This window comes from Camelus ferus, chromosome 25 (assembly GCF_009834535.1).
Source record: "Camelus ferus isolate YT-003-E chromosome 25, BCGSAC_Cfer_1.0, whole genome shotgun sequence".
Taxonomy (NCBI): Eukaryota; Metazoa; Chordata; class Mammalia; order Artiodactyla; family Camelidae; genus Camelus; species Camelus ferus.
The window spans coordinates 15,805,684-15,820,475 of NC_045720.1; the positions used below are offsets into that span (position 1 = coordinate 15,805,684).

Genomic DNA, 14,792 nt, shown 5'->3' on the forward strand with positions numbered 1-14,792 from the left:
TAGACAGAAAGCATGAGTAGCAAAAGAGGGTTCTGGCCAGATAATTAACTACTGATTCCTTTGGCTTTAGAACTCCTTAATGTTTAAAATTACACCAAAAAAATGAAGTCACAGTAAGTTGTGCAGAAAAAGACACATGACCAGTTCTGAAGATTATTCGATGGAGGTGAGAGAAGATGTAAATAATGTAAACACCATAACCTGCCAAGATGGAAGGACAACATGGACACAGGGGAATGACGTCAGTCAAGTCATTTTAAATGCTTGTGACAGAATCATCTCCTTGTATATACATTTCTCTCGTCCTCACTACTGTAGAAGACTTGAGAGAATGAAAACAGTGGTTTGAAAGTATTGCCTCCTTATTACCTCTTCTGGTTTTCCACCCCTGGCAGGATAATACACGACTCTGTATTTTTCCACTTTTCCTGGGGCATGAGTCCAATTAACCATAAAGCTTCTGGCAGTGACTTCAGAAGTAATCAACTCTGTAGGTGGCCCAACGGTGGCAAGGGCTGAGGCTAAATTAAAGAAACACATAAAATGAAACTCTGTCCCAAAGTTATTTCTTATGAACCTAGGAAGCTCTATTAGTCAGCAATGACTGTTGATTATTTTTTTGTTAATTTTAATTGAAGTCTAGTTGATTTACAGTGTTTCAGGTGTACAGCAGTGAGCAGAGTGATTCAGTTATACATGTATCTATCTGTTCTTTTTCAGATTTTTTTCCATTGTAGGTTATTACAAGATATTGAATATAGTTCCCTGTGGCAGAGAGTAGGTGCAGAATTCTGGGAATGACTATTGATTTTATGCTGCCTCTAAGATGTTCAGCTCTAGATAAGTTGATTCAGTAATTCATTACTGGCATACTTTGGAGATATTGCACATTGAGTTCCAGACCACTGCAGTAAAGCGAGTCACAAATTTTCTGGTTTTCCAGTGCATATAAAAGTTATGTTCACATTACGCTGTAGTCTATTAAGTGTGCTCTAGCATTATGTCTTAAAAATGTACATATCTTATTTAAAAAGTGTTGCTTTTGGGAAAATGGCACCAACAGACTTGCTCAACACAGGGTTGCCACAAACCTTCCATTTGTAAAAAAAATACAGTACCTGCCAAGTGCAATAAAGCAAAGCAAAGTAACACAGTCTGCCTGAGCTACATTTGTTCATGGAAACATTTTAGTGTCTTTCAGGTACCAATCACTGTGCTAGGTTCTTAGGACACAAATAAGACATAGTCCTTGACTCTAAGGAACTTTCTTAAAGACATTGCTGTAAGATAGTAAAAAACAAAGCAAAAACACAACATTAATGAATTCGTGTGTATCTAAAGGTACTCTTTGGCGCTTCTTAGAAGTATCACCTCGTTTAATTCTCAGTAGTAGCTTTTATTATTCCCATTTTGTAGGTGAGAAAATCAAGTCCGAATGAAGCTAAACAACTTGCCCAAGTCTCACACTCAGTAAGTATCAGAGCTGAAACTGACACTCAAGTTTCTTGACATAAGAGCCTATGTTTTTAAGTAACAGGGGGTACAGCCTCTATCCTGAAGACTTTAGTTCAACAAATGGCCAATATTTAACAGTAAAAAAGAGAAGAAAAAGCAACTAACATGTACTGAATGCCCACTGTGAACTAGGAATTATGTAAGCACTTTGTGTGTGTAACATACATATCAAAACAGTAAGTTTACATGGACATAGTAAACTATGGTTATCAAAGGGGAAAGGGCAGGGAGGGATAAACCAGGGGTTGGGGCTTAAGAGACGCACATTACTATATATAAAATAGATAAACAACAAGGATCTACTGTGTAGCACAGGGAACTATACTCAATTTCTTATAATAACATATAATGAAAAAGAATCTGAAAAGAAAAAATATATATGTATGTATATGTGTAACTGAATCACTTCACTGTACACCTGAAACTAACATTGTAAATCCACTACACTTCAATAAAAAATAAAAATTAAAAAAAAAACAGTAAGTCTATAAAAGATTTGGGACATGTGATGTTCAAAGTCCTTGAACTTTAGGATTTTTTATCTGCTAGGGGTACTTACCCAAAGGAAGAGATTGAAGGAGTGAATGTGGCTGTAAAAAGACAACAGAAATGACCCTCCTGGTGATGGAAATGTTCCGCATCTTGACTGTATCAATGCCAATTTCCTGCCTGGGATGTTGTACTGCAGCCTTGTAATATGTTACCATTGAGGGAAAGGGGTAAAGATAGACACAATCTCTTTCTGCATAATTTCTCACAGCTTTATGTGAATGTGAAATTATCTCAAAATCCAACATTTAATTAAAAAAATATTATGGTCTAAATGCAATACCATGGAGAAAATTACCTAGTAGTTTAAAGTACCCCTCCCTCACCCCTACAGAACTTGCCCTCTTCTACTCTGATGATCCACCTCTTAGGAGAAAAAAGGACTCTATTTAGAAAGTCAACATGAAACATGATATGAATTTTCATAATCCATGATAGACGTTCGTGCAAGGTGATACCCACATGAGCAGAACGTCTGCTCCCTGTCGTTCATTTTACCTTTGATCTCTTTGTCCTGTTCTTCCACCCTGGAGCAGACAGTCCTTGTCAGGCTCTCCACAACTGTGTGCATCAGGTCAAATTCGGCAACGTTGTACACGTGCATGCTGTCCGGTTCGGAGGCAATCTCCTGCAGTTCATTCTCATCTGCGTTTTTCACCCCTGGCATTGAGGACCACAGGAGGGGTTATAACAGTCATGCCCCATTTGAAAACACAACTGTGGCGAGCCTTACATGTAACCATCAGTCGCCACCGTAATCAAAGCATCTGTACTTTAAAGAGGCATACCTCGAGTCAGATTGCTTTTTAAAAAGGTACTTTCAAAAAAACTTTTAAATGATTACATTTTAATCTTATTCAGTACATCTTAGCAGAAAGATGTATTGATGAAACTACCATCTGCCTTTCATAAATACTGCAGAAGCAATAGTAATTAAACCAGAATTCTACACTATCAAAACTTCATCTTTAAATTCCTAAAACATTAGTTTACTTAAATTGAGACAGAAAATCTTTGGCTCTCGTGAAATATTCCAGCCTGTCTTAGCCATGGGTGCTAACAATTAGGGTGTGCTTACTATGCCCCAAGCACATCAGTGTCTTCTGTATATGAACACATTTAATCCTCACAATTAACCCTATGAGTTTGGCATTCTTGTTTCTCCCGTTTTACAGATGAGTACACTGAAGCACAGAGAGGTTAATTAACTAGCTCAAGGAAGCACAACCGGTAGGTGTGCATCTGGGGTTCCACCCAGGCAGTCCAGATCCAAAGTCATATGCTCTTGATCACCATCTCAAGCTGCCTCTCAGAAGACTGCACATTAATATGAGCAAATATTTACAAGTGAAATTAGAAATAGAAAAAAAGGAGGCACAGGATTGGGTTTCACAGGTGTAAAGGCAGATTTCTCTTCCCCAGGATTCAGCAAACAAGGAGCATTTCTTTAAAAATCCCTGTCACTGCGATTAACTAAGGATGTTAAAAAGAGGTACGACAGAAGCCAGGAAGAGAGATTACTTGGGGCAACATTAATTACTTCTGAGATGCCTGGCTGTGCCGTTTAATTGATCTGCCAACCTCAACAGACTGAATAACAAAGCATCGGTTGTTTCTGAACTGATTGCTTTAGGGGGTTATAAGATAATAAATACTACTGATTTCCAGGTAATTCCCAGAGAAAAAGTCCAAATCACATCCGAATGAGTTCACCTAAACTTATCCATTCATTATTAACAAGACCACAGCATGGAGAGTAAACACATTAATTAATCCCCTATTCGTTTAAGTCTTCTGCAGGGATTTTCTTTGTTGAACAAAAGGATAGCAAAACAAACAATAAAAATTAAATCAATCTCTCTGATGTTTCTTGCCTGAAGGTTTTCTACTGTAGCTTCTAAAATGTACAGTTGCTGGGAAAGGGTACAGCTCAGTGGTGGAGTGAGTGCTTAGCATGCACGAGGTCCTGGGTTCAATCCCCAGTACCCCCGTTAAACAATAACTAAATTAAAAAATAAACCTAATTACCTCCCCCCCAAATAAATAAACAAACAAACAAACAAATAAAATGCACAGTTGGATCTATGTCCACAATAACAAAATAACAGTACATGCTGAAGCCATAAGCTTAATGTCAATAATACTTTTTATGGCATTTAGTTAAAACCAACAAGTTTGGATTCATTTAAAAATTCTAGAGAAGCTAGCTCTAAATCTCTCTCTCTCTCTCTCTTTCTCTCTCACCTTTCCAAACAAAACAGTTTAACTTGCAAAGAGCATGGAAAAGTGAGGAAATGGTCATCATGACTTGGAAGGAATTTGTTTTGTAAGGATTTTGCCTTGTTCATCTCTAGGCTCCACCACCTACCACAGTGCAAGCCACCCAGCAAATAAGCAAATACTATTCGAATAAAACATTCCACAAAGCACATTTTGAGTAACAAATCCAGGAACAAGTCAGAGGATTTGTTTGTTTGTGTTCTTTGTCAGCCTCTACTAAACGGAAGGCCTTTCTACTGCCAAAAAAAGAAAAAAAATTAAACAACTTAATCAAGAGCAAAGTTATATCAACTAAATATTTTGCAGTTTTTCTGTGTATATGCCATATATATCCTTTTCACAAAACTAATACCTTACAAAGGGTTAATTTCAAAGAAATAATCCTGCATATCTACCACCCTGTACTTTCTTTAAATAGATAAAGGACCTTAATTCCTTGAAAATGGTCACTTAGTTTCTCCCTATACTATCAGAGGAGAGACAGCTATAAAATGACACCAAAGAGAAAAGTCTCGACTAACTAAATGGTAAGGAATATGTGCCTAACCTTCACCCTTCACCCCTTTCACAACATTTTGTGTATGGCATCTCTCCTAGAGATCTGCACACTGCAGGATCCAGGACCGGTACCATCCCTTCTGTTTTAAATGTAAGGAAGTTGGACTCAGATCACATGACTGGCTACTGCCAGGGCCAAGACTCGAAAGTGTTCAGGTCTCCTGGCTTTCAGTGACGTGCACTTCGCGCTGTGTGTAGTGTTAAGTGGTCGTGTGTCTGTGCCCACTGTTGAAACAGGACCGTAATGAACACATACCTATAGCAAACAGTTCCACACCAGATTCACGAAGGTTTCTGGATGGTGGAATAATATCATCTTGGGACTTTCCATCTGTGATTAAAATGCCAATTTTGGACACTCCAGTCCTTGCTCCTGCTTCTGGTTTAAAGCTATTTTCAAAAATGTAGTTCAAAGCAAGACCTGGAAGAAAACAAGAAAAAATAAATACAAACCAACCATCTCTAATAAAAAGCCTTCCATTTCTGCAAAATGTAACCACAAGATGAGTAACTTACTAGAGTTAAAAGAGTTTTATTAGATGCAAACTTCCATCTTCATTTTTACAGTGAATTTTTCTTTGACAGATCTGATGAAAAACTAAAATCCACCAGAAGAGAAATAATAAAAAATACTTGAACACTGCATCATTTCAGAAACTAACATTTATAATGAACGTTGAATTCATGGTCAACAGATGTTGACAGATCTGTGTACAAGAAAATCTAAACCTTTAAAATTTAGGGTGAAACAAGAATATCCATACAGAAGCAACTGTTCCAAATCTTATCACTATACTTTCATTCTGTTCATGATTATCTAAAGAACCACCAAGCTCTTTCTCGGTTTTATAAGGGTAGACGGGACAGATATAAAATGATAACTGAACCCCTGGCCTTTTGAATGTGACACTTTTCACCTCCCAAAAATAGGAAATGCCAAATATTGTTATAGGATTTGTGTTAAATAAATTTTTGTTGTATTAACAAAAAAACCTGTTAGATTATGCCTCAAATTGGCAAAGCTGTTTATCAGGATTTCAGTGGTTTACTTAAAATTCAATGAGAGCATCTCTTGTTTACACTGAGGATCTACATTGTGTGCTTGTAGAAGGAAATAGCATGGGTTAAAACCTGTGATAAACGCTTGTGGTTGGGCCATGGATAATTATAATCTAAATATTCTTATAGTCGTTCCTTGGTATCTGTGGTGGGATTGGTTATAGGACCTTCTGTGGATACCAAAATCCACAGATGCTCATTTATTTGAAATGGCATAGTATTTGCATATAATCCATGCACATCTTTCTGTATACTTTAAATCATCTCTAGATTACTTATGACAGCCAATAGAATGTAAATGCTGTGTAAATAATTGCCAGCATGCAACAAATTCAAGTTCTGTTTTTTGGAAATTCCTGGAATATTTTTCCAAATATTTTTGATCCCTGGTTGGTTGAATCTGTGAATGTGAAGGGCGACTGTACTCATTTATCAAAAATACTGGTGAGCTAAAGCTCCATAAATATTTTCATGATCACTACTGATGGCAGGATAAGGACAAAGGAAATACCTTCTTTGAAAACAGAAATTTGTTTTTATTTAATTAACAGGGTGACTGGAGAAGAAAACTGGTGAAAAAAGGAAGGAAGATGAACTGACAAAGGTTAAGACAGCCACGAAAGGCTGTCAGCATCCGTTTTCTTCTAGCTCAAGCAAGCCCTTCCTGGGATGTCACACTCATACAGCAAAAGAAACAAGATGCCTGAGTTTTAACTCTTAATGCTGAGTTTGAGAAAAAGAGCCATCTAAGAACTTTAGATGCTAGTTTGGTTAAAAAAATACCATGCTAAGTCTTACACAGTGGCAAAAGAAAGCAATAAAACTATTCTTCAGCAAGATACGTTGCTGAAAATGTGGACTAAACAAAACATACCTGTTAGTGTATTTCCTCCCTTGTATGGTAGATTTCGGATGGCTTCGATCACCTCATCTTTTGTTTTAAAGGCATTCAGGTGCCATTCTATTCTTGGATCACCGCTATACTGTGCAAGACCTGGAAAAGAAAGATGAGAAAGCCCATCCAGAAATGACGGGTTACTCAGAGATCTAGTGGACCATTTGAGAAACTAGAATGATGAAGGGCCTAATCTTTGCAACGTTTTTTTCCACTGCCTCACTGTGTATTTTCCAAATGAATTGTTGACATCAATTTAAGGAATTAATTTCAACATACCTGGGGGCTGGGGAAATGGACATATTTTCTAGTCATCTAAAAGTGAGCACCCAAGAAGATACTGAGCATTTTTTAAGTCCAGTCGTGTTTATAGATAAAAGATCTAAATTTATTGAATTTTTAAAATTGGGGTACATTGGTTTATAAAATTATACAAGCTTCATGTGTACAACACTGTATCTTGACTTCTGTATACCCTATAGTAGGTTCACCACCAAAAGTGGATGAAATTAAACTTTTGGTGTTTGTTTTTATTTCCAAAGGAATGAGTTTCCTTAATGGCTATTTAGAAGTGAAACAACAAGTTTTCATACAACAAGGTAGATAACGTTGCTCAAAGATTTACAACTTTTTTGTTTTTGCTTTTTATCTCAGCTAGAATTAAATTGGTAAAGATTATCTTGCACTATTGAAACTATTTCCAATTTCCATTGAGTTAATCATTCCACTGGATTCAGTCACGTCTTTTAAATAAAAAGAAAACTTTTACCTGATAAATTCTTCAATCAAGGGAACTTCAACAGTTTTATTATTATTACTATTATTATTATTATTAGGTCAAGAAGATTTTGACTTTCCAGAAAATTGGAAGGTGTTCAATGGTTAATTGAAGGCAAATGCTATAGCAAAACTTTATAGGAATAAATATTTATTGATTTAAATTTGCCCTTTGGGGACCATCACTATAGTTGAACCTGTAATTCTGAAAACGATTTTGTAAAGAATCTTTGAAATTTCTTAAGAAACTTCCTACTGGTTTTACATTGACAGCCAACTGCTGTTAATAATAGAAGATGTACCAATTCGTGTCTTCTCTGAGCCCACATTGAATGCTGTAACCAGGTTTTCCAAAAAAGACCGAACCAGTCTGAAGTTGAATCTTCCAATACTCCACGAGCCATCAACCAGGATTACAATATCAGCAATTGCTGGAGTTTGACAGAAGAATTTCACTTCTGCAAAGTACAGACCAAAAAAGCATCCGTGTTACTGTTAGAACTTTTAAAAGGGTGGGTCTGTTTTAATATCTTTCAGATAATTTGGTGCTAAGAATACAATAAAGTTCCTATTAAAGCAACCATATTTTTATAACCCTTCTTTTAAATGCATTTTTACTAGGGAAAAAACAACGTGGTTAACAGCTGGCAGCTGAGCCAAAGTTCTGGAAATAGTTAGCAAAACACTGGCAGGTTCACACCATCCTGGCAACGCAAGCCTTCCACATATTTCAGAAAGTAATGTCTGTGCAAAATCATCCAGCCTTGGGTTTTAGCCTGTAGATTCTTTCCAGGAAAGGTCTTAGCAACACCAGTGTGGGAGTCAGCAGAGATGGGAAGATGGCCAGGAAGCAGAGAGGCGGCTCTCCTATTCTGATAAGTCTATGCTGGAGGAAGTGATAAGAGAAGAGAAATACAGGCTTCCTGAATTCAAGGAAAAGTCAGGGCCATGCATTTAATCTAAGTAAGGTACATAGACCTTTGCTAAAATAGGAAGGGTTTGTGGAAGAAGAAAATTGGAAAAGAGCCCAAGAATTTCCCTCAATTCAAATTCTTTTACATATTGTGTCTATGTGACAGTAGGATTTTACCCTCCAAAATCATTTAAGTAATTGATTAAAAAAATTTTTTTTGTTTAGTTGAAGTAGAGTCAGTTTACAATGTCTTATCAATTTCTTGTGTATTTTTAAATCAAGTTTCATAATAAGGATCTACAAAAGGATGCCCAGTGGCTGGAGGGGAACTACCCTAAACTTTACCTTCAGTGGAAGTCCCAGCCCAACAGTCATTGTGGGCAAGATGCAAAAGGCAAACAGCTGTCTTTGCAGCAAAGGGGGAGGCTATCTGATATAGGGTAGGTCTGTGCTGGATGAGGTAAAAACCACCACTTACATTCATACAGAGCCAAAATACTAGAATATTCTTAATGTGATTAAGAACCATGTCAACTTCTTGAAATTGCCCAGCAAACCCCTACTTTACTTTCTAATATTAAAATGACAATAGAACAGTCTTCAAAATATAATTTATGTAATGAAAACCAAAATAAAGAAGTGTTCATAAATAAATTGAATACATTTTTTCCTGGGGGGGGGGAATAGTTGAACTACTCTAGTCGGAGTAGGCAGTTTAATATGTCTCTGCACCTACAGGCCACACTTAACTAAAAGGATCTTGTTTTTGTTTTTTGTTTTTCCTCAGACATAAATGTGTGGAATACCTAGATCCTTTTACCAGATGGGAGAAAAATGTATTTACCAAGGAAATACTCCGATACTCATTATGGAAGCTAAATACTGCAGCTCAATCCAAAGTTTATATATTACATTTTTGGGCACCAAATCTCCTTTCTTTAATAGCCAAATACTTAACCACTAACTTAGGTGTCAGCCCTCTGTACCACACTGAAACATTCCAAAACAGAATACTGTAAGAAGTCATGGGATAAAAATTAGTTTGTGTTTTGGAAATAATCAGCGAAAATTAAAGTCTTAAGATAACCTCCAGGAATCTATTTCTCTCAGTTTTTATGGGGAAACTTACCTGAAACAGAAAGTTTTTTTTTTTTCCCCAAAACTATTGGGGATATTATTTCAGTTTTTAATTCAAAAAAATTTTTTAATTGTTTGGGTACATTGTAGATAGGGTCTTAGAAAGGGAACAGTTTCTCTCTGCTTATTTAGAATAGGACTATGAAAACTGGTATTTTCCATTTTAAAATTGTTTCCAATAAAAATGTTGTGTTAATTTAGCTCATTCAAGTCATTGTGACTTGGAGATATAAATTCTAAATAGCCCCAAATTAAGATATAAAATTAATTGACTAGAAATTAGATTGATAAACTTAGTAATAAAAATTTTAAGTTATTCATAAAAAAATACCTTAAAGAAAATAAAAAGATAAGTTACAACTGGGAAAAGACATGTGCAATATAAAAAACTGAAAAAGAATCAACATCAAGATTATATTAAAAAGGAATATATAAAAACATATATAAAAAGGATACTTTAGAAATAGAAAATATATACATATGGTTAATAAATGAATGAAGAGACTATTTAACTACATGATGATAACAATAATAAAAAAAATCAAGAATCACAATGAGATACAATTTGTGCTCATTCAATTGGAAAAAATTAATAGATACCATTTATAATTACTCCAAAGATGATGAAATATTTAGGTATATACTTAAAACATGTGCAAGAACTGGTGCTGAAAATTACACTAGTGATAGAACAAGTCAAAGAGGACATAAATCAATGGATAGGTTTACCATATTCATGGACAGGAAGACTGAACATAGTAGAGATGTCAATTATCCCTAAATTGATCTATAGGTTTAATGCAATTCCTATCAAAATGCCAGAAAGGTTGTTTTTTTAAAGACATAGACAAGCTTATTCTAAAATTTATATGGGAAGGCTTAAACTCTAGAATAGTTAAAACAATCATGACAAAGAAGAATAACATGGAAGGAATCATTTTACTAGCTATTAAGCGTATGTACTACACATAAGTAGTGGGTATTTCAGAGGGATAGATATATACATTAATGAAAAAGTATAGAAAAGCAAAAATAGATCCATACAAATATGCTCAACTATATGATTTTAAACAAATGTTCAAAAGTACCTCAGTAAATTGGTGCTGGAGCAATTGGACATCCATGCAAAAAAAAAAAAAAAAGAAAAAGAAAAAGAAAAAGAAAGAAAGAAAGGAAGGAAGAAAGAAAGAGAGAAAGAAAGAAAAAGAAACTTGACCTAAACCCCATATTTTATACCAAAACTAAGTTGATGATCAACTTATACATAAAAAGTAAAGCTTTTAGGAAAAAAAAATAGGAGAAAATCTTTGGAATGAAGGGTTGGAATAAGAGTTCTCAGAGTTGGCACCAAAAGTACAAACACATAAGAAGAAAATTTGATAAATTGGATTCATCAAAATAAAATCTTTTTGCTCTGTGAAAGCTCATATGAAGAAGATGAAAAGAGAAGCTACAGACAGGGAAAAAATATTTGCAAACCACACGCTCAGCAACAGATTAGTATCTAGACTCCATAAAGAACACTCAAAATGCACTGGTAAATAAAAACAAACAATCCAATCAGAAAATGAGTAAAACCTGAATAGATATTTCATCAAAGATACACAGATGACAAATAAGCACATGAAAAGATGTTCAACATCATTTGCCATCAGGAAAATGCAAATTAAAATCACAGTGAGATTTCACTGTCCACACCTATCAAAATGGCTAAATAAAAGTGATAACAAATGCTGACAAGTAGAAATGATATCACTCACACATTGCTCATGGGAATATAAAACGATATAACTACTCTGAAAACAGGTTGGCAGCTTCCTTAAAAGTATATATAAAATTACCATACAATTCAGCTATTACACTCTTGGATATTTATTCCAGAGAACTGAAAACTTACATTCACTCAAAAAACTCTATACAAATGTTCATAGCAGTTTTATTCATAATAGCCCCAAACTGAAATTAATCCAAATGTTCTTCAACAAGTTAATGGTTAAAGAAACTGTGGTACATGTATACCATGAATACTACTACTCAGACATAAAAAGGAACTATTGATGACTTGGATGAATCCTCAGGGAATTATCCTGAGTGAAAAAAAGCTAATCCCAAAAGGTTACCTATGTGAGGGTTCCATTTAAGAAACACTTCCTAAATGAAAAAAATTTAGAAATTAAGGACCAATTCATGGTTGTGACAGGTTAAGGATGAAGGGTAGGAAGGAGGTGGATGTGGTTATAAAAAGGCAACATGGAGATCTTTGCGGTAGTATTCCTTTTGTTCTAATGACATTCAAATTAAAGACCTAATTACGGCTAGTATAAAAATATTTACAATGTATTTATGGAGAAAGGTACTCACCTACATAGTTAATTAAAATAGAAAAGGAAGAATTGACAGAAGCAGCCTTTTTTCTACCACGTAAACTCTTATTCATTCTTCAAAACCCAGGTTATACTTCACCAATTCTATGAAGCTCTTCCAACAGTCCTCAGATTGGACTCATTATCTGCCCCTCTTTACTGATTCTGCATCTGTAAATGGTTTATTGTACTCAGAACACTATTATAATTTGTTTCCATTTTTATCTCCCTGATTAGACTAACCTCCTTGAGAAGTAAGGGATTTGTATCTTTTTATCCCCTTAGTCTGGCTGAGGTCTTGGCACATAGTACATCAATAAATGTAAACAACATTGAACTGTCTTGTTAAGAGAAGAACTCTTTTCACATACTTCCTATCTCTAGTAGGGCACTAGAAAAATGAACAATAATGGCTCAAATGTGGTCTCTCCTCTTGCCCTGCTACATTATCACACTAGAAAGGTGGATTATGGTTATTTAGGGATCAGGGAGACTGCATCAGTTTTGCCTGTCTTCTTTGATATTTTCCCAATGCCAGAGGCAAAGCTAAATGAAAGGGGAGCATGTACTATTTTTACTCACATTATCTTAATATGCACTTAGAAAATCTCATGATGATTTTTACCACAACAGGTCTGATTCATTTAGTGGCTCTGAATTCTTTTTCTCTATGCCACTAGCAAAATATCCAGCTAGGCTATTCATTAACCAAGACAGCTTAAGGAAAACTGTGGCCTCAGAACAATTTTTCACTAAAGTATCCAGTGAAGTTGAGTTCAAATTTCCAAACCAAGAGCTCTCTTCCAAGATCGGCTTCTGCCACATCCCTGAATTTTTTTTTTTAAGAGTTAACATCATTTGACATTTGCCAGGGGCTCAGTGATTCTAAAAAGGTCTTTCAATACAATGGTATATCTTATTCTCACAATATATTTGTGGGGAGCCATTATTTTCCTCAATTTTCAGAAAATGAAATTGAGATTCAGACAGAGAAGCAAATAACTTAGTGATTACTGGTACAGCCAGGACTGGACACCAGGCCTTGTAAATGTTTGGTTGCCTTTTTCATCCTCCCATGCTACCAGCACCATGGAAGATGTCCTCACATAATGCAACATAGGTGGTCACTAGTCATCTGCTATATTAATGTTATAAGTTGTCCATCTATGGGAAGGAGAGCAGGGGGTTCATTTCAGTTGCGTTCAGAGTTGACATTAATCAGAGTGAGCTTAGTACTCATATAGTCATGGCGATGACTTTCAAAGCATCCCTGACAGATGACCACTCTATCTAAAACAGCACTCCCCCTCACTCTCTTCCCTTATTCTGTTTTATTTTTCTTTGCAGAACTTCTTACTTCCTAGAAATATACTCTATAGTGTAACGGTTAATTTTATATGTCAACTTGACTGGTCCACGGAGTGCCTAGACATTTGATCAAATATTACTCTGAGTTTGTTTGGGAGGGTGTTTCTGGATGAGATTAACATTTGAACACAGACTGAGTAAAGCAGATTGCCTTCCCTAATGTAGTTGGTTCTCATCCAATTAATTGAAGACATGAATAGAACAAAGAGGCTGAGTAAAAAGGAATTGCCCCTGCCTGACTGCCTTGAGTTGGAACATTGGATTCAAACTGAAACACTGGCTCTTCTTGGGTCTCGAGCCTGCCAGTTCTCAGATGGGAATTTACACCATTGACTCCCCTGGGTCTCTAGTTGGCTGGCGGTAGATCTTAGCCCCATAATCATGTGAGCCAATTCCTTATAATAAATCTCATATTTATACACATGCATCCTATTGTTTCTGTTTTTCTGGAGAATCTTAACTAATACATATTTATTTATTGACTATAGCAGACACTTTTCATTGCTTCCATATATATGTATAAAATAAGACCTCCATTTAGTGACTGCTTTCATCAGATGATTTATGTATGTCTTTTCTATTTAAGCCAGATAGTAATCCTATAAGGTAGGTGTTCTTCTCACTCCATTGCAAAAGAAAAATTAAGTAACTAGAAAGGTTAAACAACTTGCCCATCATCACACACTAAGCAGGTAGAAAAGCTGGAATTCAAATTCAGGACTGACTCCAAAGCCTGAACTATTTAGCCATTGTGCTATTCAACTCCTATAAAAGAAGAGAAGAAAAGTATTTGAAAGGAAGCAAAGGAGAAAGGAAAGGAGGAGAGATGGGCAAAGAGGGAGAGAGAGGAAGTGCTCAACGATCACGTGTGGTGGTGGCCACCATGCTGCACATCTCCATCAGAGCAGACGGTTCCCCTGTGCTGGCTGTGGTGTCCTTTCCTATTGCTTCCCTGAACCCTCCAGCTCTCTGGTGTCCTCCCTCTTCCCACCCTCTTTAGAAAAGACACTTGCTTACAAGAACAGTTCTTAATCCTTTGGGGGCCAAAGACCCCTTTGAGAAGCCAAAAGAAGTCAACAATCACTGAAATCCAGAGTACCTCCCAGCGTGGGATGAATCCCACCTTCAGTCCAAGAACATATTAGGTGGTTCACCTTGAATCACATGATAACAAATTACTTCCTTGTCAGTTCTTTTTTCTTCTGATTGCTTCAAGGAAAACATATCTGGGGGGGGGGTGCTATTGGTCTTCAACACCTCCCTAACTCTCGCTAATCTCTCCTTTAAAAAAAAAAATAGGAGAGAGAGAGGGAAGGAAGGAAGGAACGAAGGAACGAAGGAAGGAAGGAAGGAAAGATAGATTGCTAAGTCTTGCCAT

At 36.0% G+C, this 14,792-nt stretch overlaps 1 protein-coding gene across 3 annotated transcripts in view; it reads right to left on the reverse strand.

Annotated features, from left to right (window-relative positions):
• The window catches only part of COL14A1 (collagen type XIV alpha 1 chain), a 184,338-nt gene that overhangs the window by 133,704 nt on the left and 35,842 nt on the right, over window positions 1-14,792 (reverse strand). For all 3 annotated transcript variants that reach the window (XM_014560694.2, XM_014560692.2, XM_014560695.2), the window contains exons 6-10: window positions 7,936-8,091; window positions 6,836-6,955; window positions 5,159-5,323; window positions 2,563-2,724; window positions 370-521 (exon numbers count right to left, since the gene is read on the reverse strand). In XM_014560694.2, the coding sequence (XP_014416180.1) occupies window positions 370-521; window positions 2,563-2,724; window positions 5,159-5,323; window positions 6,836-6,955; window positions 7,936-8,091 (755 nt within the window). The remainder of the gene's footprint in view (window positions 1-369; window positions 522-2,562; window positions 2,725-5,158; window positions 5,324-6,835; window positions 6,956-7,935; window positions 8,092-14,792) is intronic.